We start from the raw sequence: 20,677 nt of genomic DNA, 5'->3' as shown, positions 1-20,677 counted from the left end.
ATGTATATGTGGCATCCACTTATATGGTATAGTTATCTTTTCCACATTGTGGGGGTTAGAGTTATGGCACCTCTGCAATCTGGAAAGTCTATGTAAATTTTTTTTTCTAGAGAAGAAGTCTAATGTTTTTTCTTATTCTTTTATGGGGTGTTTACAGTATTAAAAGATAAAATATGTTGATATTATTCAATACATATATTTTATTCATTTCTGAGTTTCTAAACTTTCCCTCTTTTGTCTTCTGGCCTTCATGTATCATCTGTGGCTTTTGAAAAATTCTCTCTAAATTCCCATTTAATTTCTTATGCTGACCTTTGATATATCTGAACCATGATGGGGAAAGTTGTAATGTAGAAGACATAACTGTATAAGTATGCATGCATCTCCCCATATGTGACACGACACATATATCCATGGTATGTGTGTATGTATACATATACATGGTTGTATATAGATGTACATATATATTATTTAATGATGAATACAAAATTGTTGTTAAATAATGACCTCCCACCAGGAAACATGAAAGTACACATAGGACTATATGTAGAGTATGTAATGCTAATCACTTAGAATATTAAAATTTTTAAAGTGAAATTTTAGATGATCTAAGTACATATTCCAAATATACAATGTGCCAAAAGTCTTAGTGCAGATTTAGGCTTTAATAGCTTAATAGATTAAAAGCTTTTAATAGTTTAAAAACTTTACTGAGACTATATCAATATGATTATTATGATGGGGGAAGTCTGATTTCTTCATTATTTTATTTTATTTTTAAATTTTTGTTTCCACATTAATTAAGTCCCTTTTAGTTAATTCACTTCAGAGGCATAAGCATTTATTAAGGGCTTGGCACATGCCAGGCACCATTCTAGGGGTCAGAGATACATGGAGAAAAAGGGCAGCCCCTGTCCTCAAGAACTAACATTTTACTACTGAGGAAAGCATGTTGAACTAAAATGATTAAATTGAATTTCATAGGTTTAGTTCAGTTTTTTAAAAATCTATTAAACACCTAATACATGCAAGGCACTGTATTAGGTACAGTGTGTGTGGGAGGTAGGGAGATACAAAATGAAAATAAAATTGTCCCTGTCATCAGGGAATTTACCTTTTACTTAGAGGGTGGGATTGGAATATCATGGCACAGTGGAAGGAGCATTGGTTCTGTAGTTAGAAAGCATGGGCAATCCTGCCTCTGAAGCAGCCTGTGAACATCGGGCAAATCGCTTTAACCTCGGCCTCAGTTTCCTCATCTGTCAAATGGGGAGGTTGGACTAGATGGCCTCTGAGGTCCCATCTAGCTCTAGATCAATGGTGTTATTTGAAAAGAAGATGGCTTGTTTGTAGCAGTATCTGCCATCCAATCTCTCTGCTCCCATGGCAGCCTCATTATGTATAGAGAAAATGAGGAAGACATCCTTCAGTGTAGTAGGTGGACTCTCTATGACCAAATTAGGAGAAGACACAGTAAAAATTTGGGCAGGAGAAGCAGAGGATTATGGATTGTAATCTGCATCATTGGAGAGAGTACCTGCATTGAGAAGATCACAGTTTCATGAATGTATTTGAATATATATGAGCAGGCAAAATGCTATAATAGCCCAAAGCTCTAACAGAATAGTAGTTGCTAAATCAATGAATGGTGAAAACTTCCATCCAATTGGTGACACTAATTAATTATCTTAGAAGATTTAAAGACATTCCCCAATGAAAGGGTCGGAGATTTCCCTTCCTTTAAGACTGCTATGGCAAAGTCATTTGAAGTTAAGACACAGTTTTGGGAAAACGGAAGGGGACAAAATTGCCAAACCAAGATGTTACATCAGTTATCTGGAGTTGTTAGGAATTAAGGTCAAGTGCGCTCAAAGGTTATCTAATCCAAAACTTTCATTTTACACAGAGGAACCCGAGATCAGGAGAGGCTGCGTCCTTTGTACAAACTCGTAAAACTACTAAGAGGTGAGATACAAAACCAGATCTCCTGACTCTAAAACCAATATGTTTTCCATTGGAATTGGAACCTAGGGCAGACCTGTAGCAATTTCTGACATTAAACACTCCTGCAATTCAGGGTTGTTTCTCTTTTGGGACAGTGGGATTCTGGAAACTTCAGGACACTCAGATATGTAGATAAGGAATTTATCAATTAAATTCAAAGCAATTTCGGGAAGGGAGGAGGAGAAAGTGCTAAACAGCGAAGGGGGAATCAAGGAAAATCCCATGAAGGCAGAGGTGTTTGAGCTGAGCCTCTAATATAGCTAAATATTCTAAGTCTTGAAGGTGAGGAGAGGGAACATTGCAATCTTTTGCAAAGGCACATGGGGAAGAGGCAGAATGTCATTGATGGCAGGGGATAGAGAGGGTGCATACAGAGGCCAGTTTTGTTGGAGCACAGAATGTTTGAGAGGAAGTATTGAGAAATTAGAGGCGAGAGGGAGAGAGAGAGAGAGAGAGAGAGAGAGAGAGAGAGAGAGAGAGAGAGAGAGAGAGAGAGAGAGAGAAGAGGAGAGGAGAGAAGAGAAGAGAAGAGAAGAGAAGAGAAGAGAAGAGAAGAGAAGAGAAGAGAAGAGAAGAGAAGAGAAGAGAAGAGAAGAGAAGAGAAGAGAAGAGAAGAGAAGAGAAGAGAAGAGAAGAGAAGAGGAGGGGAGGGTAGCGCAGGGAAGGGAAGGGGAGGGAGGGGAGGAAAGCGATTGGGATAAGCTATGGAAGGGTTTTCAATGACAAGGGAATAAGTTTCCATTTGTTTCTAGAGGTAGTTGGTTCCAGTGAAGTACTTCGAACTGGGGAATGACTTGGCACCCTCAGTTTTCTGATCTTTCTTCTATCTTCTAACAATTTTTTTTTAAAGTTTCAGATGATGTCCCTAAAATGTACCTTCCTTCAGTAATATCTCTTATACAGTGTTCTCTTGGACAGGCTAGGTGATTGGCTAGCCTCCAGAAGATAGCTCATACTGCTTTAACTGATCTAATTACTGCTCTAAATACTATGATTTTTGTGAGATCAGCACATTTGCAGTTTTCGGGAAACTTTTTTTTTTTTGAATAGTTCTCCTCAGTTTATAAATTCATCTTAACCCTTGATCTTATAAAAATTATCTCCCCAATTGAGTCCCTCATTCCACATTTGAAAAGAGCATTGAAAAAGGACAGAGGTGACTCTGCTGATATATGAAAGTTTTATGCAGATTATTTTTCATAATGTTCCTCTTACAGAAGAATGGTGTGGAATCTGGAGACAGCTACATTGGGAATAGAAGACTCACTGTGCTGTCAGGGCGAACCAGGTTCAAATCCCAACTAAGTAAAAACTGCTGCTTGTGAGATCCTGGGTGAGACACTGAACCTTACTCAGTCAACCAACAAGCATTCACTTAGCATCCACTGAGTTCCAGGCATACAAAGAAAGACAAAAAGATGGTCTCTGCTCTCAGGAGCTCCCAGATAAATAATGGCTTAAAATGAGGGTGAGCACCATTTTTGCTCTGAAGCACTGAGTTCCAGGCTAACCCATACTAAGCATCTGATAAATATTTTTGATGGATTGGCTATTGTTAAGCAATATGATGTAAAGTGCTGTGATTAGAGATCAGAGGCAGATGGGTTTGAAAAAGGGCTTACCAGAAATTTTTACTTGGGTTCATCTCAAGTCTTAACTCGCTTAAGTCTTCAGTTTCCTCAACTGTTAAAGGGAGAGGCTAAGACCTCTGATACGATTGTTGTGAGGAGGAAGTATTATACTATTTGTAAAATGCCTTGCAAAACTTGAAGCGCTCCATAAATGTCAGCTATTATTAACAAAATCGACTCGTTTCCTCCCTCTGAATATATTTGGAAGTGATGCCATTTTCCCAGGTTTTGTAAAATGGCAAAATAAAATCAGCTGAAAATAGACTCTTCAAACATTAATTTATTTATTAGATCCTTCTGTATGTCTTAAGGGGACAAAAATGTTTTAAGATATCTTGTCACTGAACAATTTTATGGTATAAGTGGTTACTGAGTACTCACTCTATCATAGGTTCATAAATCTTGAAGGACCTCAATCCTTCTAGTTTAATGCCTTAATTTTATAGATGAGGAAACTGAGACACCTGAAGGGATTTTCCCCAAGTAATATAGAGGCATATGGGGCAGGATGTTGCCCCAGAGAGTTAGATCCTGGAATCAGTGTCTTCTCCATTGTACCAAACTGCTACCTGTATTCTATGTTGTATTGGGTGGTGTGAGGTATGCCCAAGGATGAGGAGATATGGTCTTGCCACAAGTGGCTTTTACTCTTGTTGGGGAGACAAGGCACATAAGCAGAGGCATTCTTGGGGTTTAATGAATAGACACAAGACCTTGTGGGGACTTGCTTCTATAAATTAGGAAGAATAGATCCATAGTGCGTTAACAATAGTCAATAGCCTATTGTGTGCCAGGCATGGTGCACTAAGCACTGCTTCCTCTCACCTGTGACTAAGTAAAAAATTGGCTGTACTCATTCTCTTTCTCCCTTCCTCAGATTTCCTTCAGATCAGGAAGTTGCATGAAGCAGTGTCTGAGAGAGTGGTAGATAAAGAACCAGTGCAACCTGCATTCAAAGCCTAGCTTTACTATTTATCTGCTACCTTATATGACCTTGAACAAGTCACCCTCTGTGAGCCTCAGTTTCCTCATCTATAAAATAAAGGTGATAGACTAGATGATCTCAAAAGTTCTTTCTTATTCTAAAGTCATGATTCTGTGAGAGAAATGACCTGTTTCTGAGTCTACCCCTTCTTTAAAACTAACCTCCAGTTTAGTTTTCAAACTACACAGACATAAACTAATAAAAATACCAAATGTCACTTACTGTAAAATGGCCAATAGGGAGAAATTTACACATGGTGTGATTTGTCTCAATCCCCAGGGTTGATGGAATCCTAGATTTATTTAGAACTGGAAAGAATTTTGGAGGTAATCTAGACTAATCCTCTCATTTCACTGGTGTAGAAACTGAGAATCAGTTAAAATAAATGACTTAATTAAGGAATCCCTAGAGAGTAAAAACTGGAATCTTGGTCTTAATCAAATTAAAAATTAATTCCCCTACTTTGGATTCCATATCATGTAGGAAATTTTCTGTATAGACACACTTCTGTATAAGAAGATATTTGATTATACATCCCCAAATAGGTGTTTTAGCTACTAAGTCATCTTAGAGCACAGCAAAGAAAGAGTCATGTGTGTGGATTCAATCAAAGGGTTCCTGAAAGCTCTGAGATGATTCTTGAAGGGAATATGGAATTGGGATAAGCTGAGTTTGGCAGAGAGCATTTGAATTTAGGAGAAATGCATGAGCAATTTTTCATTTTATGTTAGGAGCTTACGTAATAACAAAACCAGGTTGGTTAGAATGGAGAATTTCAATTGTGGGTATGGGGAAGGATGATGGGAAATCAGACTCATAGAATTTCTGAGTTGGAAGTTATCTCAATTGTCATCTAGTCCAACTCATTCCTAAAAAATCTTCCCTATGTAATAATATGCCCAATAAAAATGGTCTATTCACTCTTAAAGACCTCCAGTAATGGATCCATCTCCATTGACCTACTTGCTTCTTGTACACAATGTATTCCAACTCTGTGCCTTTTTAATCACTGCCCCCATGTCTGCTGTCTCTCTCTCTCTTCACTTCTGCCTCTTTGAATCCCAAGTTTTCTTCAGGACTCAGCTCAAAATCCATCTTCTGCAAAAGACTTCTCTAGTTCCCCCACCTCAACCCCCACTTCTACTCTCTTCTCTCTAAGATTATTTTTCATTGGCATCTTGTTGTTTGCTTGTTTCAGTCATATCCAGATCTTTGTGGCCTCATTTGAGGTTTTCTTTGCAAAGATACTAGAGTGGTTTGTCATTTCTTTCTCTAGTTCATTTTACGCCTGAGGTAACTGAGGAAAGCGTGATTGTGACACCTAAGGTCACATAATTAGTAAGTATCTGAACTCATCCATATTTGAACTCAGGAAGACTTCAGGCCCTTGGCAACTAACAATTTGTATCTTTTAGGTACAAATGTTTGCACATTATCTCCTCCATTAGAATGTGACCTCCTTGAAGGCAGAAACCATATTTTTGCTTTCTCTTTGTATCCATAGAATTTAGCATAGGGTCTGGTACATGGTAGACACTTCATCAGTGTTGATTTGGTGAAACATCACATTCTTCCTAAAATAGTTTTAATTTTTAGCAAATTTTTCTTTAAATCAAGGTTTAGCAATCCTTTTTACAATTCCATTGTTATTTCCTAATTCTTTCTTTTGGGACCAATTTGGAGAAATAAAATTTACCCCCTCCCCCTTCCTTGTTACAAATTTTCAAGTGCTTGAAAACAATCATCTTATAAACTCCAAGCCCTTTCTTCTCTGGTCTAAATAGCCGTAGTTACTTCAGCTGATGTTAAAGTGACATGGGATCCAGATTCTTCTCCAAACTGCGTGCTTACCTTTGAGACTTTCTGGCTTATCAACATAGGTTCTAACTGTGGTGCTCAGAAGTGAATATAATACTCCAGATATATTGGGCTCTGCATGGTTCAGCTCTGTTACCCAAGGTCTGAAATAACATATAAGAAATGCAGATTTTTACCCTGTAGATAGTAGGGAGCCTTGGAAGGTAGAAGAAGTGAGAAGTGAAATGATGAAAGCTGTGTTTTAGGAAGATTTATTTGGCACTGGTCTATGACATTATGATCTGGATGCAACAAGGCCCTTTGGAAATCAGGTACAATGGACTTTCTTAGAACAGCATTTTTAGATAGTTGAGAGAAATGCCAAAATTCAGTTAGAGGTGAGTGAAAGTGAGATATATTGTTTCTTTTTTCTATCCATATTCACGAACCCTCTGAAATCTGCCCATAAACCTTAGGGAAGGAGGTGAATTTGTGGAATCCAGGTTAAGAGCCATTGTAGGACTACATGTGGCCTGAAATTACCGTTCAGCACAGTCCAAACCAGATTAAGTTATAATTAGGAAAAACTGAAAAAAAAATAAAACTATAGTGGAAGACAGATAATGTTAATATGTGATTTTCTAAGTAAACATGGGGACCACAGGTCCCTAAGTATGTTTTAGTGGCTCTGTTTCTATATGAGTATAACAGCACTATCTTGGCGGCAGAAGGGCAAAAGAGAGACTGTCCTTGGAATCAAAAAGATCTCACTTCAAAGAGGATAAAGAAGAATGAGTTAGAGATGTAGGAAGAGAAGTAGAAAACTGTGGCATCATGGAATGTGGAATGACAAGAGCTTTGAGAAGGTAAAGACCACTTGAGCTCAGAAACTCAACCCTGAAAATACAAGATGTGTATGCAATGGGGAGAAGTTAGATATATTTTCAATAAGATCAGGAGTGAAACAAGGATATCCATTATCACCACTATTATTCAATATGGTACTAGAAATGTTAGTTTTAGCAATAAGAGAAAAGAAAAAGAAATTGAAGGAATTAGAAAAGGCAAAGAAGAAACTAAGTTATCACTCTTTGAAGATATGATGACATACTTAGCGAATCCAAGAGAATCAAGTAAAAAAATACTTGAAATAATAAACAACTTTGGCAAAGTTGCAGGTTACAAAATAAACCCACATAAATCATTTGCATTTCTGTATATTACTAACAAAGCCCAACAGCAAGAGATAGAAAGCGAAATCCCATTTAAAGCTACAGTAGACATATCTGGGAGTCTATCTGACAAAACAAACCCAGGGACTATATGAGCACAATTACAAAACACTTTTCCCACAAATAAATTCAGATGTAAGTAATTGGAAAAACATCAGGTACTCATTGGTAAACCGAGCTAATATAATAAAAGTGACAATTCTACCTAAATTAGTTTACTTGTCTAGTGCCATACCAGTCAAACTATCAGAACATTATTTTCTAGAGCTAGAAAAAATATTATAAAAATTCACCTGGAAGAACAAAAGATCCAAGATATCAGGGGAATTAATGAAAAGAAATGTTTGGGAAGGTGGCCTAGCCCTACCAGATCTCAAATTGTATTATAAAACAACAATCATCAAAAACACTTGGTACTGGCTAAAAAATAGAGAGTTATACCAGTGGAATAGGTTAGATACTCAAGATGCAGTCGTCAATGAATGTAGCAGTTTACTGTTTGATAAACTTAAGGACGCCAGCTTCTGGGATAAGAACTCACTGTTTGACAAAAACTGCTGGGAAAACTGGATAAAAGCGTGGCAGAAGCTAGGCATAGACCAATGCCTGACACCATACACAAGAATAAAGTCCAAATGGATACACGATCTAGGTATAAAAACTGATACTATAAATTACAAATTAGGGGAGCAAGGAATAGTTTTTTTGTCATATTTATGAAGAATGAAAAAATTTATGGTCAAATAAGAGATAGAGAACATTATGAAGTGCAGAATGGATAATTTTGATTACATTAAATTGAAAAGTTTTTGCACAAACAAACCCAGTGCAACCAAAATTTGGAGGGAAACAGGAACCTGGGAATTTTTGCAACTAGAGTCTGTGATAAATGCCTCATTTCTAAAATATATAGAGAACTAAGTCAAATGTACAAGAATACAAGTCATTCCCTAATTGATAAATGGTCAAAGGAGATGAACAGGCAGTTTTCAGAGGAAGAAATTAAAGCTATCTATAGTCATATGAAAAAATGCTCTAAATCACTATTAATTAAAGAAATGGAAATCAAAACAACTCTGAGGTACCATATCATACCTATCAGATTGGCTGATATGACAAAACAGGAAGATGATAAATGTTGGAGAAGATGTGGAAGAGTTGGAACACTAATTTCTTATTGGTGGAGCTGTGAGCTGATCCAACCATTCTGGAGAACAATTTGTGTGTGTATTTGTCCTTTGTTGCCGAAGAAGACCATGCCATCAGAGAAATAATGACATGACTTGCACTTGATTTTGTTTTGAGTGAGGGAGGGCTGTGCAGGTCACCAGCCTCACTTCTTCTCCAGAGCCATCTGAATCCAGTGATGAGATATTCATCAGGATGACTGGAGATGACCCAGGATGAGGCAACTGGGCTTAAGTGACTTACCCAAGGTCATACATCTAGTGAGTGTCAAGTGTCTCAGGTTAGATTTGAATCCAGGTCCTCCTGACTCCTGCACTGGTGCTCTGTCCACCGCACCACCTAGCTGCCCCTGAAGAGCAATTTGGAACTATTCCCAAAGGGCCACACAAATGTGCACACCCTTTGACCCAGCAATATCACTTCTAGTACTGTATCCCAAAGAGATCATAAAAATGGGAAAGGGTCTCATATATACAAAAATATTTATAGCAGCTCTCTTTGTGGTAACCAAGAACTGGAAATCGAGGGGATGCCCATCAATTGGAGAATGGTTGAAGATGTTGTGGTATATGAATGCAGTGGAATACTATTGTACTATGAGAAATGATGAACAGGAAGACTTTAGAGATGCCTGGAAAGACTTATATGAACTGATGTTGAGTGAAAGGAGCAGAACCATGAGGACATTGTACACAGTAACAGCCACAATGTGTGAGGAATTTTTCTGGTAGACTTAGTTCTTCACAGCAATCTAAGGACCTAAAACATTTCCAAAGGACTCTTGAGGCAAAATGTCATCCACATCCAGAGAAAGAACTATGCAATTGGAACACAGAATGAAACAGAATATTTTCTCTTGTGTTAAGTTTTATTTTGTTTTTTTTTTCCTCATGGTTTCCCCCATTTATTTTAATTCCTCTATGCAGTATAACTAATGTGAAAATGTGGTCAATAAGAATATATGTGTAGAACCCATATAAGATTGCATGCCATCTTGGGAAGGGAGGGGAGGAAATCTAAGACTCATGGAAGTGATTGTAGAAAACTGAAACCAAATAAATTAATAATAAAAAAATACAAGATGTGGGATGCATTATTAGAACAAAGTTTCTAGAGGACTAAAAGATCAGTTAGAGCCAGCAGTGTAGTATTGCAGCAAAACCAAAAACACACACAAAAAACCAAAATCTTAATATGATCTTGAGTTGAATAGAGAGAGTCACAGTTTTCAGGAATAAGGAAACGATAGTCCCACTTGCACTCTACTGTTCAGAGCACCTCTAAGAAATAGTGTTCTCTTCTGGGTCCCACATTTTAAAAAAGACCTCGAAGAGTGTCCAGAGGATAACAAAAATGGAATTATAAATTACTTTGAGCCCATGACAGATGAGAATTGAGCGAATCAATCAATAAACATTTGTTAAACACCTACTATGTGCTAGGTACTGTGCTTGTCACTGGGGATACAAAAAGAGGCTAAAGACAGTCCTTATCATTATGGAACTTACAATCTAATAGGGGAGAAAGCATGCGAAGAAATATATATAAGGCAAGTTCTATATAGGATAATTAGAAAATAATTAACAGGGAAGATACTAGAACTAAGAGAGGTTGGGGGAGGCTTCCAGTAAAAGATAGGATTTTAGTTGGAACTTAAGGAAAGAGAGGTCATAATGAAGAGATAAGGAGAGAAAGTATTCCAGGTGTGGGAGACAGAATGCCTGGAGGCAAAGGTGGCATGTCTTTTTTTGTGGAAAGTCAGGAGGCCAATGCCACTGGATAGAAGACTAAGTGTGAGGGAGTCAGGAGACTGAAAAGTTAGGAGGGACCTAGATTTTGGAGAGCTTTGATTGCCAAACAGCATTTTATACTTGATCCTGGAGGTAAATAGGGAGCCATTGGAGTTTATTGAGGGTGTGTGTCCCGACATGATCAGACTTGTACCTTAGGAAAATCACTTTACTGGCTAAGTGGAGGATTGCCTGGAATAGGGAGAAACCAGAAAACTATTACATTAGTGCTGATGTGACCTGATGAGGGCCTCTAGTAGAGTGGGGTCAGTGTCAGGGGAGAGAAAGGAGTTGGAACAGGTTAGAGCTGGAAATGATAGCTAAATAATAGGACTTTCATGTCAAAGCAGTATTATACTCACTGTCCTTGGTACGGGAAGGTGGGACCAGAAAAAAAAAAAAAAACAGGCAGAAGAGGCACATTTAGGTTTGACGTTAGGAAGACCTTCCTACCAATTAGGGCTTTCCAAGACAAGGAGAGATTATCTGGTGATGGCAATTTCCCTGTTACTGCAGGTCTACAAGTGGAGTCTGGATGCCCACATGAGAGGGATGTTATTGCAGGGAGTCCTTTCACATACTACTTGGAATAGGTGGTTACTTGGGTTCCTTGCACTCTAACTTCCATGACTACACAAAAGCATCAGATCTTCCCAGAAAGGTCCAGGAGAGTAAAGACTGAGTGAAAAGATCAATGATCTTTTTCTGAAAGGGGGGAAAAGGAGATCACTGCTGAAGACATTAAAAAAAATAGCTTCACACTTGCTGGATGTGACCTGGGCAAGTCACTTAACCCTGACTGCCTTGCAAAAAATAGCTTCAGTAGAGTAGTAAAATTGCTGAGAGTTTGGGAAGGATTGGATGGTGAAGAAGCAGAAGCAGTATGTACCAAAGGCGAATTTGGCAAGATTACAGTGAAATGGAAAAATACTGTATGGTAACTGGGGGAAGCAGTAAACTAAATTTAGGGGCATTGTTGATTTACACGTCGCCCCCCCTCCAAAATAGAGGGAACTGTATGTGTTGGAAGGCGAAAGGAAGAACTAGTGGAAAGTATGTGACTGAAGATGCTTGAAGAAGAGATAAGCCTAGGAGCCAATAGGAACCAGAAGAGATGGGATATAGGGCACAGGTGGAAAGGTTAGCTTTGGAGAAGAATTATGGTGAGCATATGGGCGTGCTTATATTAACTTTGAAATGTAGCCAAATGCATTGGAATTTCAGTGAATTTCTATAAACACACACAGTCCTTTCTGCCAGCAAAATTATTTCTAAATCCTTGTGAAGTTACATTTGGATATGGGAAAATAGAAACATTCTCAAGTTCCAAAGAAAATTGATGCAATTTCTAAGTAATACTCCTATTCTTTCTTTCCTCTTTTCCTCTTTTTACCTTTTTCCCATCATTGATATTTCTCCCCTTCTTATAAATGCGCTTTGCTTTAGGCACAGTAATAAGGAAAGGAATCATACAATAACATAATTAGAAGGTGTTCACAGGTTGTTTAATTTCACTCATAACTGGGCAGGAACCCCTTCTATACCATCTTCCATACCCAAGAAACCATCTCTCAGTATTTGCTTGAAAACCTCAGTGACAGTAAACTCACTACTACCCAGTGGTCCATCCCACTTGAGGGAGCTCTAACTTCTAGGAAAGTTGTGTGTGCATGTGTTGTATATGTAAATATTCAGGTAGAGTTTTATTGATATCTTCTGCATTCACATCATAGGATTAAAGGCTCATAGATTTAGAGCTGCAAGGAATCTCAGAAGCCATTTATTTCAATCTTCCAATTTTACATATAAAGAAATAATTAAAGCCCAATATTAATTATGTTAATACCATTTTTATCATATTAGCTTTAGGAGCTGCCATTGAATCCATTGAGTCAAGTTGACCTTTCAGTACAGTCCCTAGGTCTGACTTTGTTTTGGCACATGTTTCCCATCTTCTTTATTTGTTAAACTGATTTTTTTGAACCTAAGTTAGGACTATACATTTATTCCCATTAGATTTCACCATATTAGATTCAGTCAGCTACTCAGACCTATCAAGTTCTTTTTGGACTACAAAAGCATAAACCAGGCAGCCATGTGTTGCTGTAGAAGGACCACATACCTTCAAGTCATGAGATGTGGATTCAAATACTGCCTCTGGATTTGATTGCCTGTGTGTCCTTAGGCAAGTACCTGAATGTTTTTGAACCTCAATTACCTCTTCTATAAAATAAAGGCCTGCAGTAGATAGTCTCTGAGATTTCTTCTACCTCTTAATCTTTATGATATGCTCCTCTGACTCTGTCATCCAGTTCAAACCCTAACCCTGATCTGTATCCAGTTTTGAGTCATCTCTAAATCTGATGTCTGTTATCTATGAATTCTTCCAAATCATTCATAAGATTGTTGAACAAAATAGGGCTAGAGGCAGAGACAAGTGACCTTCCATTGAAGACTTCCCTCTAGAATGACATCAGTCCTTTAATCATTGCTATTTGGATCCAACCAGTATTATCCAACCAATAGTAAATCCATTGAGCTATGCTATCATCTCACCAACATCCACCCCATCTTAGTCATTTTGTGTAATGGTTCACTGGGGTGAGAATTCTGCATGCTTCTAATGGGAGAAGGGGAGACCCACTTAACAATTTAAGGAGAACTCACCTTGGAGTCCTACCTGGGTTTGCATCCCAACTCTGAAATTGACTAGCTGTGTGTCCATATGCAAGTTAAAGAAGCTCTCTGGCAGTTTCCTCATCTGCAAATGGGCATCACAGAATCATAAATTTAGAGCTGAAAGGGACCTTAGAGACCACTGAATTTAACCCCTTTCTTGACAGATCAGGAATCTGAGGCTTACAGGCTTTGACTTACCCAAGGTTACACAGCTACTGAGTGAGCTGGGATTTGAACTCAGATCATCCTTCCTCAAAATCTAGCATTTTTTCCACTAGCTGTATGTGAAACTTGCCTTACATGGTTGTTGAATGACTCCAATGAGATAATAGATGTAAGATTTATGAACCATGCAGTGCTGCATACATGTAAGCTATTATTATCATTATTATTATTGACATAGAAGTCCTGTTGTCATACAGATCCAATCACCATTTTTTAAAAAATTGGTAGTTCTAGTACATGTAATTTAAACTATTGCTAAGGCATCTAGGTGGCCCAGGGAGTAAAAGTTGTGGTTTCGGAGATGTGAAGATCTGAGCACAAATCTAAGCTCAAACATTTCCTAGCTATGTTACCCTAGGCAACTCACTTAACTGCTGTTTACTTCAGTGTTCTCATCAGTAAAATGGGGATAATAATGCTGCCTACAGGGTTATTGTGAGAATCAAATGAGATAGCATATGTGTAACACTTTGCAAGTCTTAAGGCATTCTATGAATGTTAATTATTGTTAAACTGAATATTCACAAGAAAATTGTGAATATTTTGGAATTGGGGATTTATCATGTTATAAACTTATTTATATGTATAGCCCTTTAAGGCTTACAAGGCAATTTCCTCATAGTAGTTGGTATGAAATTAGAAATGAATTATTATCCCCATTTTACAAATGGGGAAACTAAGTCTGAGGGAGGTTCAGTGACTTACCTATGGTGATAATCAACAATCAGTTATTATATACCTTATATTATATACCTTCCATACGCTTCCAGGTGCTATAATAGACATTGGGGATACAAATAAAAAACTGAGATATACTCGTGCTAAGAAGCTTGTATTCTCTTAATGAAGAATACAGCATGTTAACAGAGAAATAAATGCAATATTTTTTTGGGAGGGGAGAAGGCCATCCCTATGATTTCATTACTGTATATGGAAAGCAGAGAGTAACTTAGTCCTGCAGTGAAGAGATGCTACTGTTTTATAACATGGCCTTGGAGAATTTCTTGGACCCATGAGGAGTTAAGTTAATTATCAGATGACATAGGGGATGAGCAGTAGAATTGTAATTTGAATCCAGACCCTCATTCTACCCCATTCCTCTATGGCAGGGGTGGAAAACCTGTGTATGGTGACTGAGGTCAGAGACCTGACTTCCTGAGGCATTTAGAACTTGACATGTATCATGGGACTAAGTCAGCTTGACCTATATGAAATTCATGAGGGGAGAAATGAGAAAAAAGTTTGGCTCAGTTCCAACACACAAAAGTGAATGGAAAATTGAGTGTTGGGCTGATGTGTGCTGTCCCACAGAAGCCTGAGTCGCGTCTCATTTAGGATCCACATTACTATGAGTGCTAATTAATGACATTGTACAAATTAATTAGTGCAAGGAACATTGAATGGTCCAAAGACTAGTTCTGGTTTTGTCATTGAGCTGGCTAGGGATAATAAAGGATGACCTTTCCTTTATCTGAGTTTCTTTAAAGAAATCTCCCTCTTTCAGAATGGAATTATAACGAAAGGATAATCTATATCATGCTAATAGTCTTGAGTTCTTTGTGAAGAATTGATACAAACATATCTTCATTTCTCTTGTGTTTATTTATTTTCAAAGATGTATCGAAGGTATAGGAAAAGCAGCATGGTATAGTGGACAGAGGGTTAGCTTTGGAATAAGGAAGGTTTAAATTCTACTTCAGATACTTAGTGGCAGAGTGACTTTAGTTAAGTCATTTAACTCCTCTCAGCCTCAATTTCCTTATATGTAAAATAAGGATGATAAATAACTTTTGCCTCACAGGGTTGTTGAGAAGATCAACTTAATATATGTAAGAAGCTTTTTAAATCTGGAAATGCTATTTAAATATGAGTTGTTAGTAAACTGTTATTATTAATTACTTTTTAATTTGTTTCTGATCTGAATTAGTAGAGGGAATTGGCTAAGTAGGAATTCCTCATATCAATGAAATCATAAGTTTGTATAATGAAAAAATGGCAGGCTATGTATTAAAGTCAGATACAATTTGGGAAGATGGATACTTGAATATACTTATATTAGAATCTGGGATGTAGAATCTTAAGCAGAAGGGGACCTTAAAAAATCATTTAATCTGATCTCATTTTACAAAGAAGGAAATTAAGGCCCAGCAATGTGATATGACATGACTAAGATTGCATGAGTAGTCAGGGAGATAGCCAGATTACTTACCACCCAATTAAGGGCTTTTTTACACCAAATCACACTACACGGCTTTACTCAGTGAATGACTTTCGAAAGCAGTGCAGGCTGGTAGTTTAAATGGTGCACACAGAGGAAAGCAATTGCAATATATGATAAATGTTCATAAATGCACTGTACATCACAGGGAAAGAATTATTGAAGTTTCGATCCTTTTCACACGTCTTCATGTGGTTGGAATGAAGTGCCTGATTCCTTTGCCTTGCATCTGCATTCCAGTCCGATGGATAAACTCGAAATTAAGTAAGCACATCAGGTTCATGAGAAAGGTATAGAAGTGAGAGCTAAGTTGATTTGTACTGGATTTTTGCCCAGTGGTGAAATATTAATATTTAAGTAGTGCAAACATCTGGACAAAAAAAGTTTGGCCAGTCTTCAAAGAATGTCTGGAGCTTTGAAGGCTTATTAGCATCCTCGAAGTCCAGAGTTGGAAGGGAAATTAGAGGTCATTGAGTCTAGTCTCCTCTACCCAATGCATGGATCTCTTCCACAATTAGTGATCATCCAGCCACAGCTTGAAAAGTATTGGAAGAAATGTGTACTGATGGAAGATGGTGAGAGCTCTGTCATTCAGAACAATTTAATTAAGACTATAAGGGAACAAATCCATCATTGGCAAAGGGAATAGGTTAGATCTCAGAGGTTCTTTATGTCTTACAGTCATATCCATCCATTGACTTTGCATGGCTTTTGGAGATTAATGGAAATCTTTAAGAAATAAATAAACATCCTCTGGCAAATTCCATTTGAGTTCCTTGTATTGTATTGAATACCCATTACCTGATTTATTGGCAGAGTTCCAAAACAGCAGACAGACAATAACAATTTATAATGCTCTAGCCTTGAGGGATGTGGGGATAATAAGATTAGAAATCTAAACCTGGGAGGCATCTCAGGGGCTAATTGGTCTATTCTTCTCATTTTATAGAAGAGGAAACTGAGACCCAGGGAAGTGATGTGGTTCATCCAAGATCCAAGATATTTTTTAAAAAACCCTGAGAAGTAGGATTTGAACTCATATCCTTTGACTTTAGAGTCAGTACCCTTTCACCTGCATCAGAGATGCCTCTTCATACCTCATTAATCTTGAAACAATTGCAGCTTTCAGAACTGACAGTCCTGGCCAGTGGTTTTCAGTGTCATGGTCAATTCATGGAAAATGAAAGGAAATCTCTAGTGATTTTGAAAGGGTCATTGAGGAGAGTTCTGTATGACTTTGTATGGCTCTCCCTCACTTAAATCCATTTCACTTGCCCATCATGGCATCACTCTCCTGATGTCATGGTCTTGGAAAATGAATGACAAGCAACAGCAATAGCAGCAGCTTCTATGAGGAGAGTTGCATTTCACATGTACCTCTCACTCCATATGATGTCTTGGCCAATTGCACTGACACTTTTGAAAATAAAACTGTTAATGGTTTCCTTGTCTTCCCTAGGAAAGTAGTAATCTAATACAATTTAATATGTACTTTTTACCAAGGCCATGCTAGAGTGGATACTGGACCAGTCAGTCAAGAAGACCTAGGTTCAAGTCTGGTTCCTGTCACATCCTGGCTGTGTAACTGAGCACATAACTCAACCTCTTATTGTTCCAAATAACTCTCTTAGAGTGTGAGTTATCAACTATCCAGATGAGTTGCTAATCCACATTAGCGGAATAAATTCCTGGACCATGGGATGGTCAGCACTGAAGAAATCATAGGTCCAGACCAGAAAACAAAATGGAGAAGGTTAAAGTGATGGGGAATGGGTAGAAATGAAACAGCTTCCTAAACACTCTGTTTACATTTATTTATTTTAGCCTAAGCAACGGACATCAATTGTGTCTTCCCTGGATTTCCACCGCTTGAATCATAGCCATAACGACTTGGAAGCCAACTCATTCCCAGCGTGTAAAAGCTTTCCTGACAGCCCCTCAGTCATTCCACCTAACTGCTCCATGGCGTCCCTGGAAGGCAGCAGTGAAGGTGCTGACCAGACAGGTAAAACAATTTTATTTGTGCTCTCTCTCTTTAGGCTTTTGAAGATAAAGTCCTCGAGGGAGTGGAAATAAGAGAAGACTTTTGTGATGGTTGTGTTGTTGTTTAATTCACTGAAGATTGTAGGAACATAGAGTCATTGATTGACAGACTGGCTTGAGGACTTGATAGCAATGACAATATAAAATGATGAGAAATTTAAATGATCAGAGGTGGCATGAGTAATTTTGGCACCTGGTGCCAATGACATTAAACATTCCATGGCACCATACTTTCAAAGGCTGGATGAACTGGGGAGAAGATCAGATGGAGTACCATGGGTTGTAGCTTTTTCCTGGGATTTTTGTTAGCTTCCAATTGTAATCATTCATTCTTATGGACTAGATGCTTAGCTCTGTTGTGTCTTGCTGTTCATAGGCTGTAAATTCTAAATTCTGCCATAAAGCTCAAGTCACTTGACCCCTGTTATAGGTCTCTAAGTTAATCACATTCCAATTTGTCAGAAGGCTCAAGCTATTAAAATGCAGAATCAGAGATTCCTTACAATGCAGATAGGTAAAATTTCCCTTAGTCATCTGATATTAAAATTGGCTGATGTGGTCCAGAGTTCTTTCCAGGGCAGCAGGTTCTCACAGTGTGTTCTATGTGGTGACTGTAATTTGGTGTTAGACATACCCCAAATGGAAGACATACAGGATGACTTTGTGTTCTTATATTGGGGGGAAAATGAGGGAGGTGGTTTTAGGCATTGTGCCTATTTGAATCTGGATCTTAAAAACCACATTTCAATAACTGCACATTTTGAGGTATACTTTATTTTTAGTTCCCATTTAATGGTGAGTTCACTGAGGCTATATACTGACTGGGAAAAGTGTTAAATCACAGAACCTTGAGATTATAGATTTAGGGCTAGAAGGAATCCCAAAGACCATCTGATTCAACTGCCCCATTTTACAGATAAAGAAACTGAGACCCACAAAGTTAACCTAACTCATCCAGGGACAGCTAATGCATGTGAAAGGTAGCATTTTAATTGAAGTCCTCTGACTGCAGAGCCAGTCCTCTCCCACTGTACTCCATTGCCTTTCAAACGGGAACAAAGAACTTATCTTGACTAAAATTTCTTTTTAGTTTAGGCCAGATCATCATCTCTCATCCTTCTTATCTTTCTACCAGTTTTTCATAATCTTGTTTATAGAAGTCTGATTCAGTATAGTTTTAGTAATCCTGATAATTATGGCATGAGTGCAAGAATTTCTTGTTCTAATCAATATTATTCACTAAAGATCAATAAAGGACTGTATTTGATGATTGAGACTACATCTACTTCAGATCACACATCTACTCTGAATTCAAACTTCACCCAACAAATCCTCTTAATAAAAGGATTTGTTCTGTAAAACCTGGACTCAGTCAAAAGGCCACACCCAAGGACCTAGAAGGCCACATGTGGCCTGGAGGCTACAGGTTTCCCACCCTTGATGTAGGGCATAAAAGGCAACAAGTAGGATGTATTTGAAGTAGGTGAGAAGAGTCCCTGTGAAGTAGGGTCATTATTATGTCAGAGGCTGAAATGGTGTCTAGACGATGCTGAGAAATGTTGGAAGCCTTCACCTCTTCTTCTGGCTGCCATTGGTAGGAGGACCTGACTGTATCCACAGCTGCTAAGGAGTTTGAGACCAGCCTCCTTCTCTTCCTTTGTCTTCAGTGACAGAATAATAATGGCATTTCTGATCTGGTCTAGAGGATGCTGGGGGAAGAAAAGATGCAAACCTGTAATAATTGTGGTGTGTAAAGTGGTTGAATGCATTATCTTGTGGAAGACCCATGACACTGCAATAAACAGTGCAATACTTCTTATCCTCATTTTACAAGTGTGGAAACTGAGGCTGGGGAGAGTGGAATTTAGAAACTTGCTGATGGTCATGGTTAGTAGGCTGTGGGAAGTTAGAGCTGGAAAGAACATTGGAGATTGTCTAGTTCTGTTACTTCAATTTTTTTTAATGAAGAGACTGAAGTCCAGAGATAGACAGTGATGTTTTCACTCTTAGATTGTGCTGTGTCTTGAGAGCTGAACTTGGAAACTGAAGATCTTAATTCAAATCTTGTCTCATTCCCTTACTGGTTATGGTACCCTTAGCAAATTACCTAACCTCTCTCAACCTCATTTTCCATATCTGTAAAATGGGGATAATACTAACACTTTTCTTACAGGGTTGTTGTGAAGCTAAAATAAAATAATGTATATAAAGGTCATTGTAAATATTAAGGCACTACACAGTTATTATATTGTTTAATTATAATTACAACAGACTTTTATGTAACCCTGGGACAGTCACTTAATTTCTTTTAGCTTTGACATCAAGTAGTCATAAGAGTATAAGGTTTAGACTTGGACTTGATGTAATTTAACCCTGTCTTTGTGCAGATGAGAAAAACAACCAAGGTGTCACAGTAACTGACCTTTTCTTATATAGAGAGAGCTTATTTTTACAAGTGGTAATTTTATTCCCAGTGTATTTGATTACTTCGATGGGGAGGAATGTACATCTTGGCAAAAATAGCCCTTAACAGTGTCAAACAAGGACCAACCCATCCTTAGAAATATAGAACATGTTTCATCATAGTTGGGGACAGAAATCTAATGAATTTCTTATGAAACTTGACCATTTTCTCACTTATTGCAGTCATCTTATCCATTCTTCCACAGTGAATGAGAACTCTGGAGTTTAAATCTCACCTCATGCACTAGCTGTGTGATCCTTTGTTGCTTAAACTCTCTCTGCTTCAGTTTCCTCATCTGCAAAGTGGAGGCAATAATGATACCAATCCCATGGGGCTGTGGTAAGGGTCCAATGAGACACCAGTGTTTTGCAAATCTTAAAAAAAACTAGAGACATATGGTTTCTGCCTCCTCCTCTTCCTC

The 20,677-nt window shown here is 38.0% G+C and overlaps 1 protein-coding gene across 1 annotated transcript in view; it reads left to right on the top strand.

Moving 5' to 3' along the window:
* The window catches only part of ANKS1B (ankyrin repeat and sterile alpha motif domain containing 1B), a 1,189,006-nt gene that overhangs the window by 290,027 nt on the left and 878,302 nt on the right, over positions 1-20,677 (top strand). Inside the window, exon 7 of the mRNA XM_072655669.1 lies at positions 17,574-17,754. Within this exon, the coding sequence (XP_072511770.1) occupies positions 17,574-17,754 (181 nt within the window). The remainder of the gene's footprint in view (positions 1-17,573; positions 17,755-20,677) is intronic.

The sequence above is a fragment of the Notamacropus eugenii genome, chromosome 3 (assembly GCF_028372415.1).
Source record: "Notamacropus eugenii isolate mMacEug1 chromosome 3, mMacEug1.pri_v2, whole genome shotgun sequence".
Taxonomy (NCBI): domain Eukaryota; kingdom Metazoa; phylum Chordata; class Mammalia; order Diprotodontia; family Macropodidae; genus Notamacropus; species Notamacropus eugenii.
The sequence above is the reverse complement of the archived record's forward strand: the minus strand, read 5'-3'. Positions and strand labels throughout refer to the sequence as shown.